The following is a 24,609-nucleotide window of genomic DNA, read 5'->3' as shown; positions in this document are numbered from 1 at the left end:
GGTTGCCCACTCTCCCACTACCTATTCAACATAGTACTGGAAGTCCTGGCCGGAGCAATTAGACAGCAAAAGGAAATCAAAGGGATACAAATTGGAAAGGAAGAAGTAAAAACATCACTATTTGCAGATGACATGATAGTGTACTTAAGCAACCCCATAACTTCCACCAGAGAACTCCTACAGCTGAAAAACAAGTTCAGCAAAGTGGCTAGATATAAAATTAACTCAAACAAATTAGTAGTAGCCTTCCTATATTCAAAAGACAAACATATGGAGAAAGAAATTAGGGAAAAGATACCCTTCACAATAGTCACAAAAAATATGAAATATCTTGGTGTGACTCTAACTAAGCAAGTGAAGGACCTGTATGAGAAGAACTTCAAACCTCTAAAAAAGGAAATCGAGGAAGATCTCAGAAAATGGAAAGATCTCCCATGCTCATGGATTGGAAGGATCAACATTTTAAAAATGGCCATCTTACTAAATGCAATCTACAGATTCAATGCAATCTCCATCAAAATTCCAACCCAGTTCTTTATTGAGTTGGAAAGAGCAATGTGCAATTTCATCTGTAATAACAAAAGACCTAGAATAGCGAAATCCATCCTCAACAATAAGAAAACATCTGCGAGAATCACTATCCCTGACCTCAAGCTATATTACAAGACAATTGTGCTGAAAACTGCATGGTACTGGTACAGAAATAGGAACGTGGATCAATGGAATAGAATAGAAGATCCAGAAATGAGCCCTCACGTATATGGTCACCTTATTTTTGACAAAGGAGCTGTAAACATTCAATGGAAAAAGGACAGCCTATTCAACAAATGGTGCTGGTCCAACTGGCACTCAGCATGCAGAAGAATGAAAATAGACCCTTTCTTATCTCCTTGTACAAAGCTCAAGTGTAAGTGGATCAAAGATCTCCACATTAAACCAGGTACACTGAAACTATTAGATAAGAAAGTAGGGAAAACCTTAGAACTCATAGGCACAGGAGAAAATTTCCTGAACAGAACACCAATGGCTCAAGCTCTAAAGGTCAAAGATTAACAAATGGGACTTAATGAGATTGCAAAGTTTCTGTAAGGCTAAAGACATTGTCAAGAAAACAAAACGACAGCCAACAGAGTGGGAAAAGATCTTTACCAACCCCACATCAGATAGAGGCCTAATATCCAAGGTATACAAAGAACTCAAAAAGCTAGACACCAGAGAATTAAACAACCCTATTAAAAAATGGGTTACAGACTTAAATAAAAAGTTCTCAATCGAGGAATATCGAATGGCTGAGAAACATCTAAGGAAGTGCTCAACATCCTTAGCCATCAAGGAAATGCAAATCAAAACAACCCTGAGATTCCACCTCACACCAGTCAGATTGGCCAAGATCCAAAACTCAGATGACAACAGATGCTGGCGAGGATGTGGAGAAAGAGGAACACTTCTCCACTGCTGGTGGGGTTGTAAACTGATACAACCACTTTGGAAAATCAGTCCGGCGGTTCCTCAGAAAAATGGACATAGTACTACCTGAAGACCCAGTATACCACTTCTGGGCATTCACCCCAGAGATGCTCCAACATACAACAAAGATACATGCACCACAATGTTCATTGCAGCTCTATTTATAATAGCCAGAAGCTGGAAAGAACCCAGATGTCCTTCAGTAGATGAATGGATACAAAAATTGTGGTACATTTACACAATGGAGTACTACTCAGCTATCAAAAACAATGACTTAACAAAATTCTTAAGAAAAGGGATGCATCTAGAGAATATCATCCTGAGTGAGGTAACCCAGTCACAAAAGAACAGACATAATATGCAGTCACGGATAATTGGATACTAAACCCAGAAAGCTCTGAACACCCCAGAAACAACTCACAAACTGTGTGAAGTTTAATAACAACAACCAAAAAAGAATATATTTTAATTAAAATAGAACTGTATCACATCCCCCTTTCCTCCCTACAGCCCCTCCTAGTCTCTCTCCTATCTCCTCAAATTAATAGCCTCTTTTCCTATATTATTGTTACATATATACATATGTGTATGTATGTGTACCCACAAATACTTAATTACAACCTTAAAAAATGTATTTGTATACTTTTATTCAAAAATGCTGAAAATTTGTACATTTCTTTGTTTTTTAAAATAAAGTAAAAAAAATTAAAAATTAAAATTAAATACCACTTTGGTTGGAAAAACAAAAAAGAAAGGATGAAGTGTGTATATATGTGTGTCATGTTCATGCTATGGATGAAACTAGACCTTTCACATGGTAAGCATGTGTTCTATTGCTGAGCTACATCCCCAGCCATACCATAAATTAAAATAAAATACGTTATTATTTGTGTGTGTGTCTGTATACATGTGCCATGACATGTATATAAAGGTCAAAGACACTAACTTGTGGGAGTCAGTTTTTTTTTCTTTTACCATGAAGGTGTCCAGCTTGAGTTCAGTTCATCAGACCTGGCAGCAAGCACCTTGACCTGCTGAGCCATCTCACCAACCCAACTCTCGTTTTTAATTGTATGGAGCCCAAGCTAGCCCCCAACTGACCATGTAGTCAGATGGACTTGAACTCCTGCTTCCATAGCCATAGTGCCGAGAATGCTGCGATTCCAGGTGTGTACCACTATGCCATGGCACTGATGTTTAAATCCACTGTGGGACACACTAGGCAAGCTCTCTACCAACCACCGAGTCACAGCTCCAGTCCACAAAGTATTTTTAAGGCTTCACAGGCTAAATCACTATTAGAAAATTGCTCTAAAGTACTATTAGAGCAATGTTTATAAACTTTACCCTTTGATTCAAACAATAAGCACAGACTTCTGTAGAAGGATTTTAATCCAGCAAGAAGGTTACTCCACCTGGGATAGAGAAAGGCCCTTAGTACATATCATTAATCTCAAACAATGAAGGTAAAGTTACTTGTAGAAGGAAGCAAACATGTTTGAAGGTGATGTCTAATTGAGAGGCAGACAAAGTGATGAATTAGAGAAAGATTTGACAGAACAGGATCTGCCCAACAGCGTGGAAAGAGGAAGAGAGAGAGCAGTTTTGCCGGGACAGGTGGCAAAGAGAGAACAAGCTATACACAGGCGAAGACAGAGCAATCCAGAGAATGAGAAGGAGCCAGGAGATTAGAACAGATTGCCAGAGTTAGTTTGAGGCTAAGCAGAGCAATTCAGTCAGAAGCTGAGAAGCAAGTTTGAATTAATAAGCTTGGAGAGGAGTCTGATCTAGGAACAGCCAGAGTTCAGAAAGAACTAGGAAAGATGAGCTAATTCAGCAGTATGTCTCAGAGTCAGAAAACATTCTAGATCTAGATAAGATTGTATGGAGTCAGGCTGGAGAGATGGCTCAGTGGTTGAGAGCACTGACTGTTCTTCCAGTGGTCCTGAGTTCAATTCCCAGAAGCCACATGGTGGCTCACAACCATCTGTAATGGGATCTGATGCCCTATTCTAGTGTGTCTGAAGATAGCAACAGTGTACTCAAGCACATAAAATAAATAAATGTTAAAAAAAAAAAAAAAGATTGTATGGAGTCAAGAAGCTTCCAGGACTAGGCCTAGGTAAGCAGATTGAGGCAATAAGCTTCAGAGATAACAATTACACCAGGTTAATAAAAGATAATTTTACAGACTTTGAAAGCTATATGGCTCAGGGCTGGAGTGATGGCTTTAGCTTTATGCATATATAGCATTCTTACAGAGGATTCTGAGTTTGGTCCCATCACTCATGCTGGGCAGCCCACAACTACCTATAGCTATAGCTTCAGGAGCTTTGATACCCTCTTCTGGCCTCCAAAGACACATACAACCATATATACAATCACACGTACATACACATACAATCACATTTAAAAATTGTGTGTGTGGTATGTGCACACACACACACAATACATACATACATACACACACACATGCATACATACATACATACATACATACACATGCTGGGCAAGTGCTAGCACTTGCCTTTAATCCAGGCACTTGGGGAGGCAGAGGTTATTAGATCTCTGTAAGGTTGAGGGCAGCCAGATCTATATAAGGAGTTCCAGGACAGCCAGAGTTACACAGTGAGACTGTCTTTAAAAAAAAAAAAAAAAAAAAAGCTGCATGCTCTTATAAATCTTACTGAGTCACTACAACACTGTTTGTTCTAACATCATTAGCCCTTCAGTTTGGTAGCGCAGCAGAAACTAACTATATGGGCCTTTGATGCGTTTTTCACTTATTACTTTAGAATTTGCTAATTCTTCCATCAACTGAGGTCACCAAAGACACCCATGACTAATTCCCAACTGAACCTCAACATTTGGGCAGTCAGAACCACAAAAGCTGCAAGAGCTGCCCAGCAGCAGCTGATTCAAACAGCTGGATAATCTTCTCATGTGCTTCTTTGGGCATAAGAGTTGAATGCTTCTGTTTCATCTTAACTGGACCGGGCTGCTTTCCCACATATTCCCATGAATAACCACTTCTTAGTGATTTATTCAGTCTTAACACATACACATCCCAGGGGTGGCCTCGGACTCCAGACACTCCTTCTCTCACACTTTTAAAAGCTGGGGTCACCACTATGCTCGGCTCTACTTTTTCTTTATTTTCCCATTAATTTCTACTTTTTTCTATTTAGGGCAGGCCTTCTACCTATATGTGAAATTTAGAGAAGTGACTTTGGTTTTATGGTTTTATATTGTGAATGGCTACATACATTAGATATATGACATAGACCAATGTACTTTTACTTCCTTTCTTTGATTTTTTGAGACAGGATTTCTCCTGTAACAGCCCTTGATGTCCTGGAATTCCCTTTAGTAGACCAGGCTGACTTCAAACTCAGAGATCCACCTGCCTCTGCTGCCTGAATGCAGTGGCTAAAGGTGTGCACCACTCCCAGCTACTTTCACTTTCTTTATAGGAAAAAGGGAAGACAAGATGGTCACTAAAGATCTGAATGTAAATCTGTATAAAATACAGTTATAGCCCAGGCCTTCAGAGACTGCTGAGAGGAGCTCCAGGGCAGTGCAGTTCAGCTCCACATTGCCAGTTGTCTTATAAAATACATTTGAAAATGAGGTTATTTACAAGTAAATGCTGTAGGGTAGAACTACTGCGGGTGGGACAGTGAAAGCTCAGAAATTGAGGATGAATGTGAGAGTAACTTTTACTTCCTCTCTCTCTCCCTCTCTTTCTGTTTGTTTCTTTGTCTCTTTCAGTGTTAGGGATTAAACTCTGGTTCTCACATTTGCTAGGTGAGTATTCTTCCACTGAGTTACATCCTCAACTTGTACTATTTTATTTCTTAAGTTGGTGGTTAGCTTGTGAATTTTTAAAAAAATGACACACATATTCTTTCCCTCCCTCCCTCCCTCCCTCCCTCCCTCCCTCCCTCCCTCCCTCCCTCCCTCCCTCTCTCCCTCCCTCCCTCTTTCCCTCTTCATTCTTTGCTGGCTCTATGGTCTCTAGCTAGGTGAAAGTCAAAAGAGCACTGATGCTCACCTAGAATATGAAATCTGTGGATCAAACTCGGTTTTCAACATTGGCAGGGGAGCCTTTCGCTATAGCACTAAGCCACATTCCCAATTCTAACTTTGAGTTCAAAGTTTTTTTTTGTTTTTTTGTTTTTTTTTACGGCTGGGTGTGGTGGTGTTTCTGACTTCTGCATTCCAGAGGCAGTGGCAGAGGCAGGGGGAATCTCCACGAGTTTAAGGCTAGCCTGGTCTACATAGTGAGTTCCAGGCCAGCCAGAGCTACATAGTGAGATCCTATCTCAAAACAATATATTTTTAAAACCTTTTATTTCTAGATTTTTGAAAGAATTTGTAATAAAAATGGCTTTTAAATGGTTTATTCACTATAAAATCTTTCCCTACCCTCTTTCAGGTCTTCTGGGATAAGGTCTCATTTTGAGCTCAGACTAGCTCAGAACTGTTGATCCTCCTGCCTCACCCGGAATACTGGAATTATAGCCACATGTCACCAAACCCAGCCAAAATCTTTTATTTCTATTAACTTCCTACTGTTGATTCTACATTTTGCGAAATAAATGATTATCTTACATAAAGAAAATCAAGTTCTGGGCTGTATGACTCAAAGGCTGAGGCCTTGGGTTTGGTCATTAGCACTGCCAAGAAAAACAATCTTTATGAATAAATAAACCCAGTAGTTCTATCACTTGACCTAAGGAATCCTACATAATTCTGATTAGCAGAAGAATTACGATACCAATACCATGAGATGCCATCTACAAATCAAAGAATCTGATTCCTAAGTTGAGTGTAATGACACACACACCTATAGTCCCAGCTACTTTTAGAGTCTTGGTGGAACTACATCGTTTGAGGCAGTCTGAGCATCATAGTAAGACTCCCTTTTTAAAAAGAAGAAAACAAGCTATACAAAAGAATATGGCTCTTAAAGAGTCTCAGAGATAAACACATAATTTTTCCTGGAATTTTATTTATTGATACAAGGTCCAGGATTTGATCCTGACAATATAAAAAAAGAAGGGTTACTGAGATAGAGCAGCAGACAAAGGCACCTGCTGTCCCCAAACTCAATTCTCAGGTCCCACATGGTGGAAGAAGAGAACCACTCCTCCAAGTTGTCACCTGACCTCCACATATAAATACCTGCATAAAAATAATTAAATAAAATGTAACAAGAGATAATAAGATAATCAATGACAGTCACAAAACTTCTTTAATAAAAAGTCAGTACATACCATACTCTAACACTGGGAGAATATACCTGTAAGTCTTTCACAATTGTTTTGTACTTTTATATCAATGTGATCATTTGGGATCCTACTATTATTTTCTGTGGAGCTCTAGTTGAAGACAGTAACACTGCAGTGCATCAGACTTGAGAGCAATCTCCTTATACCAACACCTTCTTACCTGGTGAGTCCATGAGGTGTTCTTGTTTCTCTTCTCTGTCCTGAAACTGGATTAAATGTGACCACAAGGCAGACTTCCCCTGAAAGTATAAGACACATAAAAATTTCACTTTTTAAAAGGCTCTCCAGTGGAGGTAGTATAGTTTGGAACTCCAAACTTACATGATTTCAGGTTCTTTGATAACAAATTCTTAAAATAGTCTTACTTTATCCAGAAACTAAACCAAGACAGCTTTGTGTCTTCATTGCTAAGTGGACTACCTCCTGATCCACTCACTGTCTTCCCTCTGTGGTCAAAATCCTGCAAGAAGTCTGACTATATGCTGGTGAGCTAGTTACCTTTAGGACACCCTGGCTTTTGTCTTGCCTCTTCACATATTTAAACATGACTCCCTAGTTTGTGTGAACTCATAGCCCCTCTCTAAACCCCTTCCACGCCAGCTGCTGAACCCACTCATATATTTATCTCTTTGTTTTGTTTTTTTTCCTGGATCCTGAAGATTTCGACACTGTATGGATTATGTGATAAACTTATTTGTTCATTCTAAATAAATGCATACTTACCACCTTAAAAAAAGAATCAGTCATCAAAAAATAATTTCTCATCAAGACCAGTGATATTTTATATGTCATTGAAAAGTTTGGCGGGCTGGAGAGATGACTCAGTGGTTAAGAGCACTGACTGATCTTCCAGAGGTTCTGAGTTCAATTCCCAGCAACCACATTGTGGCTCATAACCATCTATAATGAGATCTAATGCCCTCTACTGGTATGTCTGAAGACAGCTACAGTGTACTCATGTACATAAAATATATACATCTTAAAAAAAAAGTCTGGCAACTCAGGCTCATCTATTCTTAGCTGTCTGCCTCACCCCCATCCCCACCCTACACCTTTGGTAATGCTGGAGATTGAAAACAGGAAACTATTTTACAGTTTACTGCAATGCTGAGCCACATCTTCAATCCTGTGTATCATTTTAAGCATCTCATTTCAGGTGTTGTAAGAGTCTTCCTTTACTTTTCTGAGAATCCAGGCAAGAACCAAAGGGAAGTAGCTAGGAAGCCCAGTGCAGTCTTGAAGAGTTCTTAATTCGGCTCATCTGTTGTATATGATTAGAACACAGTAATAACCTTTTCATTTAATTTAATTTAAAGATTAGCTGCATTTGTATATATTGACATATAATATTTTTAGATGTGTGAATTAGGAATGAAGAAAGAAAATTAGGAAAAAAAGAAAGGGGGAGCCTTTTAGAAAGAGTTACCTGAAATAAAAAGCAAAGAGTTCATTTGAATTTTTCTACCCTGAGTTACTAAATAACTTAAACTAATAAAGAACTATTAATTTTGGTTAGCCTTTTTATCCCCCCTAAGACAAAGTCTCTCTCTCTCAGAGATCCATCTGCCTCTGCTACCTGAGTAGTGGTGTAACAGGCCCCCAGACCTTCTCACAACTGACTCCAGAATGGAAGTGCTATTCAGACTGTAACTCAGCACAGAGACAGCACCACCTGACAAAACAAAAACAAAGGCCTAATCCACCAAACTTTCCCACAGTTATGGCAAAGTCTTTGAATATATTAACCTTGATTTTTGGATTCTGCAGTTCTGCTTTTGGCTAGCTGTTCTTGTTAACTGAAGTGTGTCAACCCAAAATATAGTTATTATGCTTAAAAGCTCATCCTGAGAAAGGCCTAAGGACTGTACTGGGATCCCCAAAACCAAGAATTGTAGCCAGCCAGCTAATAAAGATTTCCTCTAGGTTTAAAGCCATGTCTAAGCAGTCTTCTCTGGTGGATACCCCACATTTCTGGAGGCTCCAGCGAGATCCCAGAGCAAGTCAACCTCGAGTCACTAGGAGTCTTAGAGCCCCTTTGGAGTGAAGAGTGTGGTGGTCAGGGGACTCCTAAGGGATCAGCAACTTGAGATTTTTCCAGGTCCCTAGATATCCCTTTGGTTAATTTCTGCCTAATGCTTCAGGGAGAGTCTGACACCTTCATCTCAAAGGGAAACACATTAGAAAGTCTCTTCTGTCACCTCTAGAGAGAAGTTTGGTTAAGATGCTCCTGTTTGGACATACAGGAGAGGTCATACACAGCTGCTCATACAGTCCAGGATCCATGTGAACTGTCACTGGATCCTTCTGTCTGTCCAGGTGTATGAATACATGATGCCCTCCTTCCCCGGGTATTTTTCTGTGTGTTTCTGTCAGTTTGGTTCCCCTGTATTAACCATTGACTTTCCCTGGTGTAAGATTCTCCTGCTATCTGGTTTAAGACCTGTGCCTCTCTTATTGGAAATCCAAATTCTTCTGTCTCTGCCAGGTCACCCAGATAAGCCCCAAATATTCTACCTGTCCCACTCTGGGGTGGGGGCCTCTTGTCCAGGGCCCCTTGCCATCTGAGAGGCACAGGGAGGGGACACAGTTCCCCAGGTGAGCATTCCCTCTACTCGGCTCCATGCCTGCTCTAAGCAGCCCAAGAGGGAAGAAAAAAAACAGTTCTCCTGAGCTGAACCTGAAGGAAAAGAGAAAGTTTCACTCCTTTCTTTCTCATGATTTATGTCTCCTTTCAAAGCAGTGATCTGTAAAATTTACCATTCTCTGAAGAAAGTAAAAAACAAAAACAAAACCAAAAACAATAAAACAACACCTCCCCCACAACTGTCCCTAGCTGGGCAAGGTAATTGCAGCCATACAATGTAGTCTGGACAGAATAGATTTTCCCTTTTGTCCAAAACTGACAAAAAAGACCTTAAACCAACTTTTGCTAGGAAAAGTATTAATGACAGCTACTAAAAGGATTTCCTTTGTCACAGCTGGCTCCAAATAATAGATCTTTTGCATAAACTGAAAACTGTTGTCACCTTCTCTGACAAGACACAGACTTATAGATACCAAGCAAAATTTTGGTGTCTTACCCTTTGCAATAAGAATCCATGCCCCTAGGACTGGCCTAACACCAAGTGTTATAATTGTTCAACTAACCATTAAACACTACCCAATGACATAGGAAACAGAAAGGAAAACTGCAGTGCTACCACCTGGTGCCCTGTCGGTCACTACGGAGTATGCCTTGCCTGCCTGTAAAGAAACCTGGGACCTCTGATTCTCATGAGTCTGATTCCCCCAGAGAAACAGGTAATTAGTGTCTTAGACTTGAAAGATGCATTCTTCAGCCTCCCTTAGAAGAAGTGAATTAACCCATCTTTGCATTTACATGGGCAGACCCAGTAGGAGGTTACAGAGGGTAACATACTAGGTTGTCCCAAGACTTAAAGACACTGAATTCAAACTTTTGGCCCCTCTATCAAAGGTTTCCTGGGAAAATAGATTATAAAGAACCACTGGAGGACTGCTGCAAGAGTTACAGACCTTGGGCTACAGAATGTCGGCTAAGAAGGCCCAACTTGCAGAAGGCTACTTATCTTGGCTACCAGCTGAAGGGAGGTAAAAGGAGCATGTAAGGAAGCAGGCTGAGCTTGCCATAGGAAGCAAGCCAGTAAGCAGCACCCCTCCATGGCTTGTGCATCAGCTCCTGCCTATAGGCTTCTGCCCCACTTGAGTTCTGTCCTGATTTCCTTTGGTGGTGAGTAGCAATGTAGAAATGTAAGTCAAATAAACCCCTTCCTCCTCAACTTGCTTTTTGGTCATGGCGTTTTGTTACACCAAAAGAAACCCTAGCTAAGACAGAGTCTGTTTCAGAGTAGAATTCCTGCCATTCTTCAAATACCAACTCTAAAGACTAAGAGACAGATTCAAGAGTTCTCAGGCACAGCTGGATGTTGCTGCCTCTGGATACAAGAGTTTGTGGAAATAGTAAGTTCTCTATACCCTAGAACAAGGGGAGGGGGGCACTAAGCCCCTAATCTAGCCTAAGACTAAGCAAAATGCATTTGAAGCTTTTAAAATAGTTCTGATTTCTGCTCCAGCCCTTGATTTTTCCAGATGCTCCAAAATCTTTTCATCTGTTTGTCCAGGAAAGAAAAGACAAAAGGGATTTCAACCCAAACTTTGGGAACATGGAAATGCCCTATGAAATACTTGTCTAAACAACTGGACCCTGTAGCCACAGGATGAGGGCTTAGACACCTGTCTAAGAGCTGTGGTGGCTACTGCTAGTTTAATTTAAAACAAACAAACAAACAAAGAGGCAAACAAGTTAACTCAGGGTCAACAAGATCTTATACTCATAGCAGCTCACAACATGGCTGTGGCTCTCCTGTGAGAAGCACCAGAATGCTGGCTGTCTAATGACTGTGACCCAGTACCAGGTCCCACTCCTGGCCCACCATTGATTCTCATTTGAGAAACCCACAGCTGTCAAGTCATCTACCCCCTTGCCTGATGTTGCAGTATTAAATGGATGGCTCATCTCTTTATTGGCCCCCGTGGTCTCACTCTGTGGATGCAGCTCTAGTACAGAGCCGAACACACGGACTCTGTCACTCGGTTTATGAGCCACACTCTCCATGAGATTCCTTTCCCGGGCAGTTCACTCTGCCTGCCCTGCTGCTTCTGCCCCGGAGAGTTCTTTACCCACTGCCCAGCACAGACAAGACTCTAAGGCCCAATAGCTTTTCATGCAGGTTTATATATTACATTCTCAATCCACAAATCCTCTCTATACCATAAGATTACATTCAATAGCCAAAGGTACAAACTGCCCTTCTATAAGAGATAAAAGACCTATAAAATCACTTAGAAATATTCAATTCTACCTAACACCAATTACGGCCACCTGGATCCAGGTCTGCTTTCTCCAGCTCCATCTTGATCTCCCCCTCAATCTCTGTTCCTCTTCTGTTTTCCTACTTTTTCTCTGCATACCTTTCCACTGTCCAATCATATATTGACTTAACATACATTTATAGCCTGATACCACAAGTGATCATCCATGACTGTAAGATGAAAGAAGAAAACAGGTACATGGGAGCTGGAATGGTTATTTTACCCAAAACAATGTATATGAGTGACCTAAACAGCAACCACAAAAAAAGAAAGAAAGAAAGAAAGAAAGAAAGAAAGAAAGAAAGAAAAAGAACAAAAAGAGCAGGAAGGTTATGGCAAATGGTAAATACCTGGACTATCCAAGAGACACAGCTGCCCTCTGAATCCACTGCTAGTTTTCCCCAGTGATATTTCTGGGTTAGGCAGAGAGCCAAAGGGACGCCGAAAACAACGTGGAAAGGACTCTACATGGTGGTTTTCTCCACTACTATGGCAGTGAAGATAGCCGGTATTACCCCATGGATCCACCAGATCCAGGTCAAGAAAATGGAAGCCATGGATCATGGATGCTGCCAAATGAATACTCTCTGGACTATGGGTCCATTGAAATTAAGGTTTCATTGAGTCCCCGGCCCTTCTGCTCCCTGGCCCTCTGCTTCCTCCTGAGTCTTGTGTTTTACACTAGGGATATGAACAGAGGGTCATGGTCCAGCCATCATTGCCCTCAGGTCTGGACTGGAAACCAGGGAAGACAGATACAAGGAAGGTGTTAGCTGGTGTGACTACAGACCAGTAACCCATATTCCATCTTGACCTTACTTACTTACTTTAAGTGTCTGGTTGTATAGAGAAATAAAAAGGTAAGGAAAGTGATCTTTTGAGATAAAAACACAGAGTTTACAATTCTATGTATGTCCTACAGCCAGGCGCCCTAACTGCCTGGAACAAGGGAGTTTCCATTGCAAAGATTGGAGTTATAAAACTGAGGCTTCCTGAAAAATTCCTTTTAAAAGATTCTGCTCTTTGGAAAACAGGAAAAACCTGAGGAAACAGACTCTACTCCACAGGAAAGGACTCTGGGGACAGTGTATCAGCCAGGATTGCTGGTTATGCTTAGACACCCAGCCCCTACCCTACAGAGGGATAGGAACTAACCAGACTGTCAGTCACTGACTGACAAAACTTACGATGACTGGGGGCAGCCCAAATTAATGGATTTATGGGGGACTAAAACTTGTCTAATATCCAAACCTTTTAAATTAACCTATTCATTTTTCCTTGTTCGGATTCTTGCTATTCTGCCTTATGAGCTAATTCATATGGATAACAATAATATTACTGGGGCGGGGCATGTACTAATGGTTTGACTAAATCGGCATCTGTGTGTGTGTGTGTGTGTGTGTGTGTGTGTGTGTGTGTGTGTGTGTGTGTGTGTTTTCTCCATGTAGTTTTGGCTGTCTGGAACTTACTCTGTAGACCTGCTGGCTTTGGACTCAAATAGATCTACCTGCCTCATCTCCCAAGTTAAAGGTAGGCACCACCTCTGCCTGGCAAATGCCCCTCTTCTTATGCCTTCCACCTAAGTACACAGGATAATCAGGATGTAGAGGTACTAAGTTTCTGAATTAAAACAAGAGTTAGAGTCCTTTGTAGAAATGGTGCTACACAATTGGAGGGGCTTAGACTTCTCTTGAGATAAAGAAAACTATGGACAGCTGTGGAAGAAATGTGTTGTTTCTATGCTAATTTATCAGGACTATCGGAGAAAGTCTTTCAATGGTTAGGAAAATAACTGGTACCAGTCTCTGTTCTCTTGGTCCTCCTGGCTAACTACTCGGCTATCAGAACTGGCTGGGCCTTCAGTTCTCATTCTGAATGGATTAACATCTTGAGTGGGTGCTCAACAGAATGAGGCCAGATTTGACTGATTCACTAAGACCAGGGGGCATGTAATGTAACAGGGCCCAGACCTCAGTAAGCCCCAGACCTTAGCACAACTAACTCCATGATGGAAGTGCCACTCAGGATACAAAACTCAGCACAGAGTCAGCACCACCAGTCAGTCAAAGCCCATAGTTATAAAATAATGTTGCTTTTTGGTTTCTGTAGTTCTGTTTTTGTCTACCCTCTTGTTAACTGAAGTAATGTCAACCCAGGATATGGTCTTTGTGCTTAAAGGCCCCCTGAAGCCAAGCATTGGTGCTGAATCCCTTTACTCCCCATCACTCTTGAGATAGAGGCAGGCGGATCTGAGTTCAAAGTCAGCCTGGTCTACAGAGTGAGTTCCAGGGCTATATAGAGAAATCCTGTCTCACCTCCCTCTGCACCCCCTCCCCAGAAAAAAGTTCACTGATTATGATCACTCACTGTAGTCACCAGCTGGCTAATAGACTTTCTATTGGCTGAAACCATGTCTAAGCAGTCTTATCTGAATACCCAACAGTGGACTAAAGACATGTACCACTGTGGTACCATGAAAGGTAGCGTGGTCCCTGGTTGAGCTAAGGCTTGAAGTCCTAGACACCCTGAAGGGATGCTAGGAGTTTTGCCTGCTCCCGGGCATCAAGCCCCTGTTACTAGCCACAGTCCCCAGCCCCCATATATTTGTGGCCATTAGTCACATAAAGGCAATGCCCCAAGCCTCTCTACATGTAGAGGACATGACCTATGGTCATGTAGGCTCAAGACAGAGGACTGCATAACATGTGTATAATTTTATACTTTTCTGTTTGTTAGGAAAGATGTCTCTGAGCACAGATTTTCCTTTTTTTCCCCTTCCTTCCCTTCCCTTTTCCTCCCTCTCTCCCTCCCTTCTTTTCTATTTTGAAACAGAGACTCACTGTGTAGGTTTAGGTGTCCTGGAATTTACTTTGTAGAACAGCCTACCCCTAACTGTCTTTGTCTTTTAAGTGCTGAGATTAAAGGTGCATATCACTGTGTTTGGCCTAAATTATATTTCTTTTGCTGGAACTGAATGGCCTATGTTATGTATCTAATCATCTTGTGGGATCTTCTTGTTTCTTGTCCTGTTTCCCACTCATGTGGATTTTAGAGTAAAGCTTTCAGGTGGCAAGCACTTGCTGAGCAGTCTTGCCAGTCTCATCCTTGTCAGTCTCCTTCTTTCCTTCCTTCTTCCTTTTTTTTTTTTTTTGAATTGAGACAAAGTTTCTGTGTAACCCTAGCTGTCCTGGTAGACCAGGCTAACCTTAAACTCAGAGACCCACCTGCTGATGCCTCCCAGATTAAAGACGTGCACCACCACTGCTTGGGCTTCTTTCCTTTCTTAGGACAGGGTCTCACTATGTAGACCAGGTTAGCCTCAAACTCACAGAGATCTACCTGATTCTGCTTCCTCAGTGCTGGGATTAACTTTCTCGAACAGCCCCTTGGCATACATAAGTCCCTTAAGTGGCAATGCTGACAGCACCTCAAGTCAGTTACCTGCTTGATCAGTAAGCCGTGGCTCCATATCCTCTCCAGTAGGTCACACAAGCTGGCGATCAAGGTGTTCTCCTCCAAGCCAGTGATGTTGGCTTCTCCATGGCCTAGTTCCACTGCTTCATGTCCCATCTTCTCCACCAGCATGCGTTTTGTCTAAAAACATGATGTGCTTATAAATTGCCACAGCACTGAAACTCAAACCAAGGAGTCAGTTCAAGATCTAGTTCCATTTTCCAGTCACAACGTCTTCATCTGGTGGTCAGCTGGCTGGAATAATTTTATATTTCACTATTCTATATTTTATTATTATGTCAGAGAAATGGAAGGGCATTAACAAAACAATAAAATAATATTTGTAATGCATTTTCATGTTGAAAAAAACACATAATTTAGATTATTAACTTCTGTAATAGTATAAGTGTCTTGAACTTTGAAACTGCCTTGAATCTAGAAAATGCACTACCTGACAGCAGAACCTTATTCTGTCACCATAGCTGCCCTTTGCTGACTCTCGCATTTAAGGAACTAAAGCTATAGCTACTTAAGCCAAAACTGCAACAGAAGCAAGCAGCTCCGTGCTTTCTTTTCCTTCCTTCTTGTCTTTCTTGCTTTGCTTTTTGAGAACTTCCTAGTTTGTATGTGAACCAAGACCACTGCCTCTCCATTTCTCTTTTTCTCATATTTTTACAAAGATGTACTAACACAGGAAAACCAGTTTCAGGTAGATGGTTTTCAACCTAAGCTGGTCTCACACACATAAAGCGAGAAAGCATTCAGTCAGTTTCTCTAGGTGGGACCTTGTCTACTAGTGTACAGTGGTATTGAAAATAGTGCTTTTGTTGACTATGATCACAAGCTACCCCAAATAAATGCATTTTTGTGAAAGAAGTATATGTAATATTCACTGACCTATAACATAGTTAAGATTTTTTCCCTTAAGCATGTACCACATGTATGAGCACAAGCCAGGCTTTATATGGGTATATACATAGGCACAAAATCGTGTTTCTTTTCACATAAGACAGTAACATTCTTTGTATAATTTATGAGTAGCTTAACATCATGCTGAAGAGGAAGACAATAGCTAAGGGCTGGAGAGATGGCTTGTGAGCAAAAGTGCTTGCTACACATACTTGGCCAACTGTGTTCTGACCCTGTGAACCCATGTAAAAGCTGGTACACATGTACACATACCTGACCATCTGCATTCAGACCCTGGGAACATACGTAAAAGCTGGTACACATCTGGAATCTCAGTGCTGATATGTAAGATTTGGGATGAAGCTCATGGCCTGCTGTTTTGAAATAGCCAAAGTAGTGGCAAGAAACAAGAAAGAGGCTGCCTCAAAATAAGGTGAATGGTATGAACTGATTCTGTTGTCCTCTGATTTCCACGTGTGTACACACACACATACACACACACACACACACACACACACACACACACACACACACACACACACACACACACACACCCCGAGGCTATCATGTCACTAATGCGCAGTGCCATGGAGACTTCATGAATGTTTATGACTTCAGTGAAGAGGATATTAAGTCTATGCCACAAAAAATGTTTTTTTTTTTTTTTTTTTTTTTGGGGGGGGGGGGTTGGAGAGGTGGCTCAGTGGTTAAGAGCACTGGCTGTCTTCTCAGAGGACCTGGTTTGATCCCAGTACCACATGGTAGCTCACAAGCAACTGTAACTTCACTCCTAGAGGATTTGGTGCCCTCTTTTGGCTTTTATGGGCTGCCCACATGTAGTACACATGCATCCCAGCTTATCCACACACAGTGTAAACATGAATGCACACTGTCTGGTAGCACTGTACTTACCTTCATCCTGCACTCTTTCAATAAGCCTTCCACAAATTTCCAGTTGGTTTGTGCAATCACAGCAGGTGAGAGATCTGACAGCTTTGGTTGCCTCATGTTTTTTCCTAAACTTCGTGCCTCTTGCATATATTTCTAAAAACCAGAAATATTTTATCATATTAATATCATATGTTCTTTTTTACTCATAACTTACACGTAAAAATACAACAAGCAAGATGTAAAAAAAGCCGTAAGTGTAAGTGTTTAACAGCAACTAAGATTATATATAGTGCTCTTGATAGAAGGCAGAGGACATGTGTGGTCCTCCTGAAACCAGTTGGCTCATGCGAAAGGAGGGTGACAGAAATTTTATTAAGTTGAAATGCACTTAAACCAGGAGTTTCGCTGAGTTTAGTCTTTTTAATGGGACCATCAGAATTATGATTAGTTAGGATCAAGGTAAGAGTAAAAAATTTAGGTGTTTAGTCTCATCTGAGGTTCCACAGAAACGGAGTAGTTCTCAGGGCACTTTCTCTGATCCACTTCTCTTTGCAGAGACTTTAATCCTTTAGTCATCAAGAGCATAACTCTCCAGCCAAACCCTTAGCTCTAATTACGTTTCCATAGTACCAGAATTGTGCTGTAGTTAATTTTTATGACCTCAATCATATCAGCTAATGTCTAAGGATGATTCATCTCATTCTATGGTACCTGCTATCCAGCTCACAGAAATGACTAAAAAGCATAATGTTTCTAATACAGGCTGAGGTGAATGGGAGGACTATAGATGTTTGCATAAAACCGTCCCTTGCTTTGTTCTATAATCTCTGCTATTATGCCCAGAGTCCTCTGCTGACTTTGTGGACACACACACACACACACACACACACACACACACACACACACACACGGGCACATACACGTTCTTAAAATTTGTTTAGTGAAATTCCATAAAAGCCCCAAACAGGGGAAGGTTATAGTTCAGCTGGTAAAGAGCTTTCTTATGCACAGGTCTTTCTTATGCACCATGTAAACCATGTTTGGTGGTGCATACCCATGTTCTGGGCACTTGGAAGGGAAATGTAGAAGGATCAGCAGTTCAAGGTCATCTTTGTTTACATGGCAAGTTTGAATCCAGGCTGGGATACTCAAGACCACATCTCAAAACCACAATAGTAAACATGCAAGCAAGCAAACAGAACACTTGTTAGTGGAGAAATACACACCTTGTTAGTGGACAACTAGGGTCTCTCATGTAGACTTTTGCCCAAGATCTCAGATCTTTGCTCAAGATCTCCAAAGATCCAAGTGTCTTAAGACTACATTTTTGAAGAACTGTTCTAAACCATTTATATAGTGAAACTAATATTTTGTTGCAGGAGAGAGATTGCAAGCTAGTGAACTGATACACCTGCAGGCAGAGATGTAAATCCATCCTTATTATCTGAAGGGGAGAATCTGATACTGTAAAAGATGATGTGTAAAATCTTTCACTTCTTTAAATGTATGAGGATTTGTTTCCCCTTTAGAGGAAAATTAACCCGTTAAAGCTGCTGAAAATCTTACTGATTAAGCGCTCAGTTTCTCTCAATGTTCATGACAAAAGGCAATATTAAAAAATAATATAACCTTTTCCCAGACTAATAATTTAAAGTATTACTAAAAAAGCAAATGGATTCTCCAAGTAGCAGTTTCTTCAGCACCCACATGGACTTGTATGTTTTAACTATTACTCAAAGGAAAAAAAAGGGGAAGAATTGAGATTGAGAAAACTAGTATCAGTGGGACATTTAAATGTAGCAATGGGCCTAGAAACATACTGAAAGTTAATTTTCAAGTAAGTAAATATAGGAAATAAATCAGTTTCTGAAAAATCAATCTGAGCGACAAGGCAGTATCCCTGTATGAGAATTACATTTTCATTTAGGGACAGGATCAAAAACTAAATATAGAGATTGGCAAAAATAAAATTTTAATGTTTAAAGAGCTTTCCCACTGGTAGTGTAGCTCAACTGTAGAGTGCATGGTTAATGTACAAAACCCTGATTTGATCCCAGGCACCATATAAAAACTGGGTGTGGCAGGGCTGATGGGATGGTTCAGTAGCGCTGAGTTTATACTGATTTTGCAGGGGACTTGAGTATGGGTCCCAGTACCTACTTAGGACAGTTCACAATGCCTATAACTACAGCTACAAGAGATTCCGAGCTCTCTTCTGGCCTCTGAAGGCACTGTATTCATGTGCCATACACATGCCAAACAGACAGACAGACAGACAGACAGACAGACAGACAGACAGACACACACACACACACACACACACACACACTCACAAAGCAAAAATACCCAAAACAAAACAGCTGGGTGAAGTGGTTCTTCAATCCCAGATCATGGGAAGCAGAGGCGTGCAGACCCTGTGAGTTTGAGACCAGTCAGTAATATGGTTGATGTCCTGTCTCAAAACAATGACAACAACCACCCAGAAAAAACAACCAACCAAAGATGAAGCAATAAGCCACTAGGAAATATATATGAAATTGCGATCATGTTCAATAAACACTGAACTAAGTGCTCTTTAAAGAACAGACTATTATAAACGTAAAGGAATAACATAATGAGGAAAAAGCTGTAAGGCAGAGTCTTAGAGTATTTATATCCTCAGGTGAGTAGTGGTCAGAGCAGACCACTATGCATGATTAGTGGGAAGAGCCCTGGGGAGTTCTGTGCCTTTGTATGTTCATTTAACTTCGGGCAAATTTCTTGCTTGTCAGCTAAATTATGTCAGGTTAAACAAGAAGATCTCAAAGGTTCCTCTTAGCAATACTCTATGACAATGACTGAGTTTTCTGAAACACAAAATGTAGACTAAATTAAAATGGTATACAGACAAACATCTAGCACAAGAAAAACTGATATTCAGTCACTTCTGCACGTGTGGAAAAAATGCTAAAAAAAAAAAAAAGAAAAAAAAAAAGAAAGAATTATAATACATTCCCCCCCAACTTAAGAAAAGCAATTTGTTACTGAGGATATATATAGACATAAATATACACATACATACATACATACATACATACATACATACATACATATCCCCAAAGTCTCAGGATTTGAATGTCAGTTTTACTGTTAACATTATAGATTGCTTGTGTGAGCACATTCCAGTACTAACAGGCACAGACAGGCTAGATGAAGCAGAGATCAAAACATGCCACATGCACTCTTCTGTGTGGGCCACTCAAGGAGGAACATCTTGTGAGGCACTTTCAAGGCAATGGACATACCAGGCAGCATTCAGAGAAGGACTTTTTAGGAAGCCGTGCAGGAGGAGTTGGGCCCTGATCCCACTCCCAGAATGCCATGGAGTTCTGACAGACCAAAAGTTCCCCGGAAGGCTAAAATGATGGTGATGTTTCAATGACAGAAACAAAAAAAAAAAAAAAAAAAAAAAAAAGAAAAAGAAAAAGAAAAAAAAGAAAGAAAGCAAAGATAGAAAGAAAAGCAAAACTGCATGCACATGATACCGTCATGGCAACGGGGGCGGGGCAGCAAAAGAGAGCCAATGAACAGGAAAGGATTCAGCTCTTAAGAAAATGCTTAAATGCTCAAAACCACACATGTATGAACACAGTTTCAGAAAGTAAGATTTGAAATGATGCTTTCTGTTGTATTTCTATACATTTGAGCTCATAAAATAGATTTTCTCATTGCATTTTCTTTTCATTACAAGAAATAAAATATCATTATTTGAACATAATTTGAGGGCTGGAGAGATGGCTCAGTGGTTAAGAGCACTGACTGCTTTTCCAAAGGTCCTGAGTTCAAATCCCAGCAGCCACATGGTGTCTCACAACCATCTGTAATGGGATCTGATGCCTTCTTCTGGTGTGTCTGAAGACAACTATAATGTATTCATATATACATAAAATAAATAAATAAATAAATCTTAAAAAATTAGTAAAAAATAATTTGAATTTTATTTTCAATGAATACAAGTAGAGCATATGTAATCTAAGAACAGCTCTAGCATATTTAAAAATGGGGCCGGCAAACCAAGGACAAAGAATATGTTAATAAAACTTTACTTACCCAGCCTAAATTATATTTGAAGCTTAGATATAGGTGTATCTCAATATTTCTCCCTTCAGGAGACTTACTGACCAAAAATTTGTCCTAAATAAAACTTTTATATGATTTAATACAAAGATACAAAGCCCTGTTTTAGATGAACAAAAGGATAAAACTGAAAAAGTATTTTCTGCTATGCTTCAGTACAAAAATAATATTTTAAAGTATAGATGAACTGCATTTATAAGAGCTTGACAGATTATGCACAATGACGCCTCCTGGTGAACTCTATCACCACTGCATCATGGTGTCCCAGGCAGCCGGACCACATACCTCCCGGAGGTCACTGTCCAGCCCAATGTGTTCAGAGTTCTGGCGAAGGCGCTCTTTCCTGCGCTGTGCTGTGGCACTTCGACTCACCCAGCGACTAGAAAGTAAATATACCCAAGACAATGTAGATTTAAAAAACAGCCAAATAAAAAGACATGAATTTTATTTTCTTAAAAACAGAAGGAATGACCCATTCTGCACAGAAGCTGGCAACAGCTGTTTTGTTCTTCTCTGTTCCTTCTATCTTCTTGGACAGCCTTGCTGTGTAATCCAGCCTGGCCTTGAAATCAAGATTCTGCCCAGCTCTTTCTTTCTTTCTTTCTTTCTTTTTTTTTTTTTTGGTGTGTGTTTTTACATGTTCTTTTTTTAAAAAAAAACTTTATTTTAAAAAACAAAGATTAAAAAAAAAGAACAAAAAATTTAAATAATATTTTTGCATAAATGTATACAAATACATTTTTGTCAGTGCTTGGCTTTTTTTTTTTTTTTTTTTTTAAGGTTTGATACTCTGCATTAAGATCTTACTAGTTACAATGAGCAAAAAGTACATGTTAAACAGGATGTAACCCGGAATTAGTCAACATTTTCTTGGTGTGTAAGGATTGCACATAATGTTATTTTTTTTGTTAGTTTTGTTTTGTTTTCTTTTTTTCTTGAACTTCACACAGTCTGTGAGCTGTTTCTGGGACAGTCCGAGCCTCTGGGGTTAGCATCCCACTATCAGTGACTGCATATTATGTCTGTTCTTTTGTGACTGGGTTATCTCACTCAGGATGATATTCTCTAGATGCAGCCATTTTCTTAAGAATTTGGTTAAGTCATTGTTTCTGACAGCTGAGTAGTACTGAGTAGATACTCCATTGTGTAAATGTACCACAATTTTTGTATCCATTCATCTACTGAAGGACATCTGGGTTCTTTCCAGCTTCTGGCTATTATAAATAGATGCCCAGCTCTTTCTATCAATTGTTTTCAAAATATGTTTAAAGCTGTAATTTCAGATTCAATTTAAGTTACCCATTCAAAACACCCATCTAATGGGCTTTTGGTATATTCACAACCATCACCACAACTAATGCTTTTTAAAAATTGAGATTAAGGACTGGAGAGATATAGGTCAGCAATTAAAAACCCTGGCTGCTCTTCCTGGACCAGTGTATGTGTTTCCAGCACATATACTGGGCAGCTTACAAGTGTCAGGGTTACTGGAAAGTCAGTACACCTAATTAGTGTTAAGACAGTGTTTTAATATAGTCACTAAAATGTGGACTTGGGTTTGATCTCCAGCAGTTCCAGGGTGTGGTTAAAAAAAAAAAAGACTAGATGAAAAGAAGTAAGAAAAAGAGAGGGTGCTGAGGAAGTCATGTTTGTGGCAAGGTTTAGATTATATACTAAATTCCAGATCAGCTGCAACAACAATAACAAAACACAAATTAAAAAAACCCCAAAAAACCAGATGTGTCAACTTAGTTCTAAAAAAAAAAAAATCTGGAGTCTTTTACCTAACAGGATTAAAAAACAATTCAATTTAGATTAATATGGTCTTACGTTTAACACTCACACACTGCCTAGTTAAAACTGTAGAACTTTCTTTCATTCCACTAATCACAAGTAAAATGCACACTTACTTGTTATTGGCTGGTCCTGTCGCCAAGACATCAGACTGTAACTTTGGAAAGAACCCCTGCTCATATTTGCCTTGACCGATTTTCATATCAAGTAGATGTGGGTGGATTGCAGTGTGATCCATTTTCATCAGTCTTTGTTCAATTGACTGGGCTATAAATTAAATTTATATTAAATTAGAAACATTTTAATCCTAAAAACATACTGTATCATACACTCATGCACCAACAGAAAACTCAAGTGATCTAGACACTCTGAAACAGTTTTTTTTTTTTTTCCTTTTCCTTTTAAATTTGAGACAAGGTCTCACTGTGTAAGACTCTGACCTGGAACTCACTACGCTGACCAGGCTGGCCTGGAACTTACAGAGATTCACTTGCCTCTGCCTCCTGAGTGTTGGGATTAAAGGATAAACAATTGTTTTAAAGTGGGAAATTCAGTATCTTTAATCAAAATACAGTCCTAAGCACAGTACTAAAGAATAAGGTAGCAAACAAGACACTTGAGGTAAGTATAAGGGAGAGGAAAAGAAGCAAATCCATCTGCCCTCTACTCCTGTGTGCAGACAGCTATTAAACATTCATGGCACATCGTCTATAGAAACACAGAACTCTGTGAAGTCTATGATCTTATTTAGGGAAGTCAGGGAAGGGGTAAATAAGAAGCAGGCATTTACAGAATGTCCCATTTAAAAAAAGACCCCTGGACTTTTCAAGAATAAAACAGGTCAAAGTTGAAGGAGGATTTCTCAACAAGTCTATTCTAAAATACCTAACGTTTAGTGGGGTTGGTGGTTCTTTCAAAGAAAGTGATCTACTTTTCTGGTAAAACAAAACCACCCTGATTTTAAAGTGTTTTTATCTACCAGAGAAAATGTATTATTTGAGATGAAAGACTAACCTTTCAGTCTTTTGCTTGAGGATTATTAAAAAGGAATGGCAAACAGGAATCAGAGTTATGTGGTAAACAGATGGCTGCAGGAATTCTGACTGTTGCTTATGAGACAAAGGTGACTTTATACTACTCACTGCCAGCAGACTGAGCCCTGATCATTCTCCACACATATGCTAAGCTCTACTGGAAGATTCTGCCCAAGACCTTTTCTGGTCAGAACAATGCTTCATACTGCCTGACACCAGAACACAGAGAAGGCGAAAGAGTGGCTTATGTGGTAAAGAAAACCAAAGTGTTGACACCAGATCACAGAAGAGTTCCACCCAGGCACTCTGTGGAGATGAATGCTGCTTGCCATGACCTAAAACTTAAGGATGTTGAGATGTAGTTCTCTTAGAGACAATATGAATTTATCCCAACCTTCTCTTACTGTGGTTCACTGCTGTTTTCTGAGACAGGGCCTCACTATGTAGCTCTTGTTGGCTTAGAAATCAATATAGACCAGACTGGCCACAAATTCAGAGATCCACCTTGCTTTGGCCTCCCAAGTACTGGGATTAAAGTCCCAGATTTTTATTGGACTTTTAATGTGTAGCTTGTGATTTCTCTGAAAATATACTTTAAAATGTTCTATTGTAGGCATAGAGACCCAAAGGGGTATGGTCTGTGTTTTAATATGAAATATCACTTAATCTTCAGTGATGTACCCTCAGCCTGTACAATGCTGGTCATAGTTCCCCCATGTTTCATAATGTTTAATCAGTAAATACTGTGAGGGGAATGTCTG

At 40.0% G+C, this 24,609-nt stretch overlaps 1 protein-coding gene across 1 annotated transcript in view; it reads right to left on the bottom strand.

Moving 5' to 3' along the window:
- The window catches only part of DENND5B (DENN domain containing 5B), a 120,441-nt gene that overhangs the window by 29,373 nt on the left and 66,459 nt on the right, over positions 1-24,609 (bottom strand). The window contains exons 8-13 of the mRNA XM_080914327.1: positions 22,931-23,081; positions 21,306-21,399; positions 20,189-20,299; positions 16,926-17,057; positions 15,093-15,245; positions 6,922-7,000 (exon numbers count right to left, since the gene is read on the bottom strand). Of these exons, the coding sequence (XP_080770453.1) occupies positions 6,922-7,000; positions 15,093-15,245; positions 16,926-17,057; positions 20,189-20,299; positions 21,306-21,399; positions 22,931-23,081 (720 nt within the window). The remainder of the gene's footprint in view (positions 1-6,921; positions 7,001-15,092; positions 15,246-16,925; positions 17,058-20,188; positions 20,300-21,305; positions 21,400-22,930; positions 23,082-24,609) is intronic.

Source organism: Micromys minutus (genome assembly GCF_963924665.1).
Source record: "Micromys minutus genome assembly, chromosome: 3".
NCBI lineage: Eukaryota > Metazoa > Chordata > Mammalia > Rodentia > Muridae > Micromys > Micromys minutus.
Note: the sequence above shows the minus strand (reverse complement) of the source record. Positions and strands in the feature narration are given on the sequence as shown.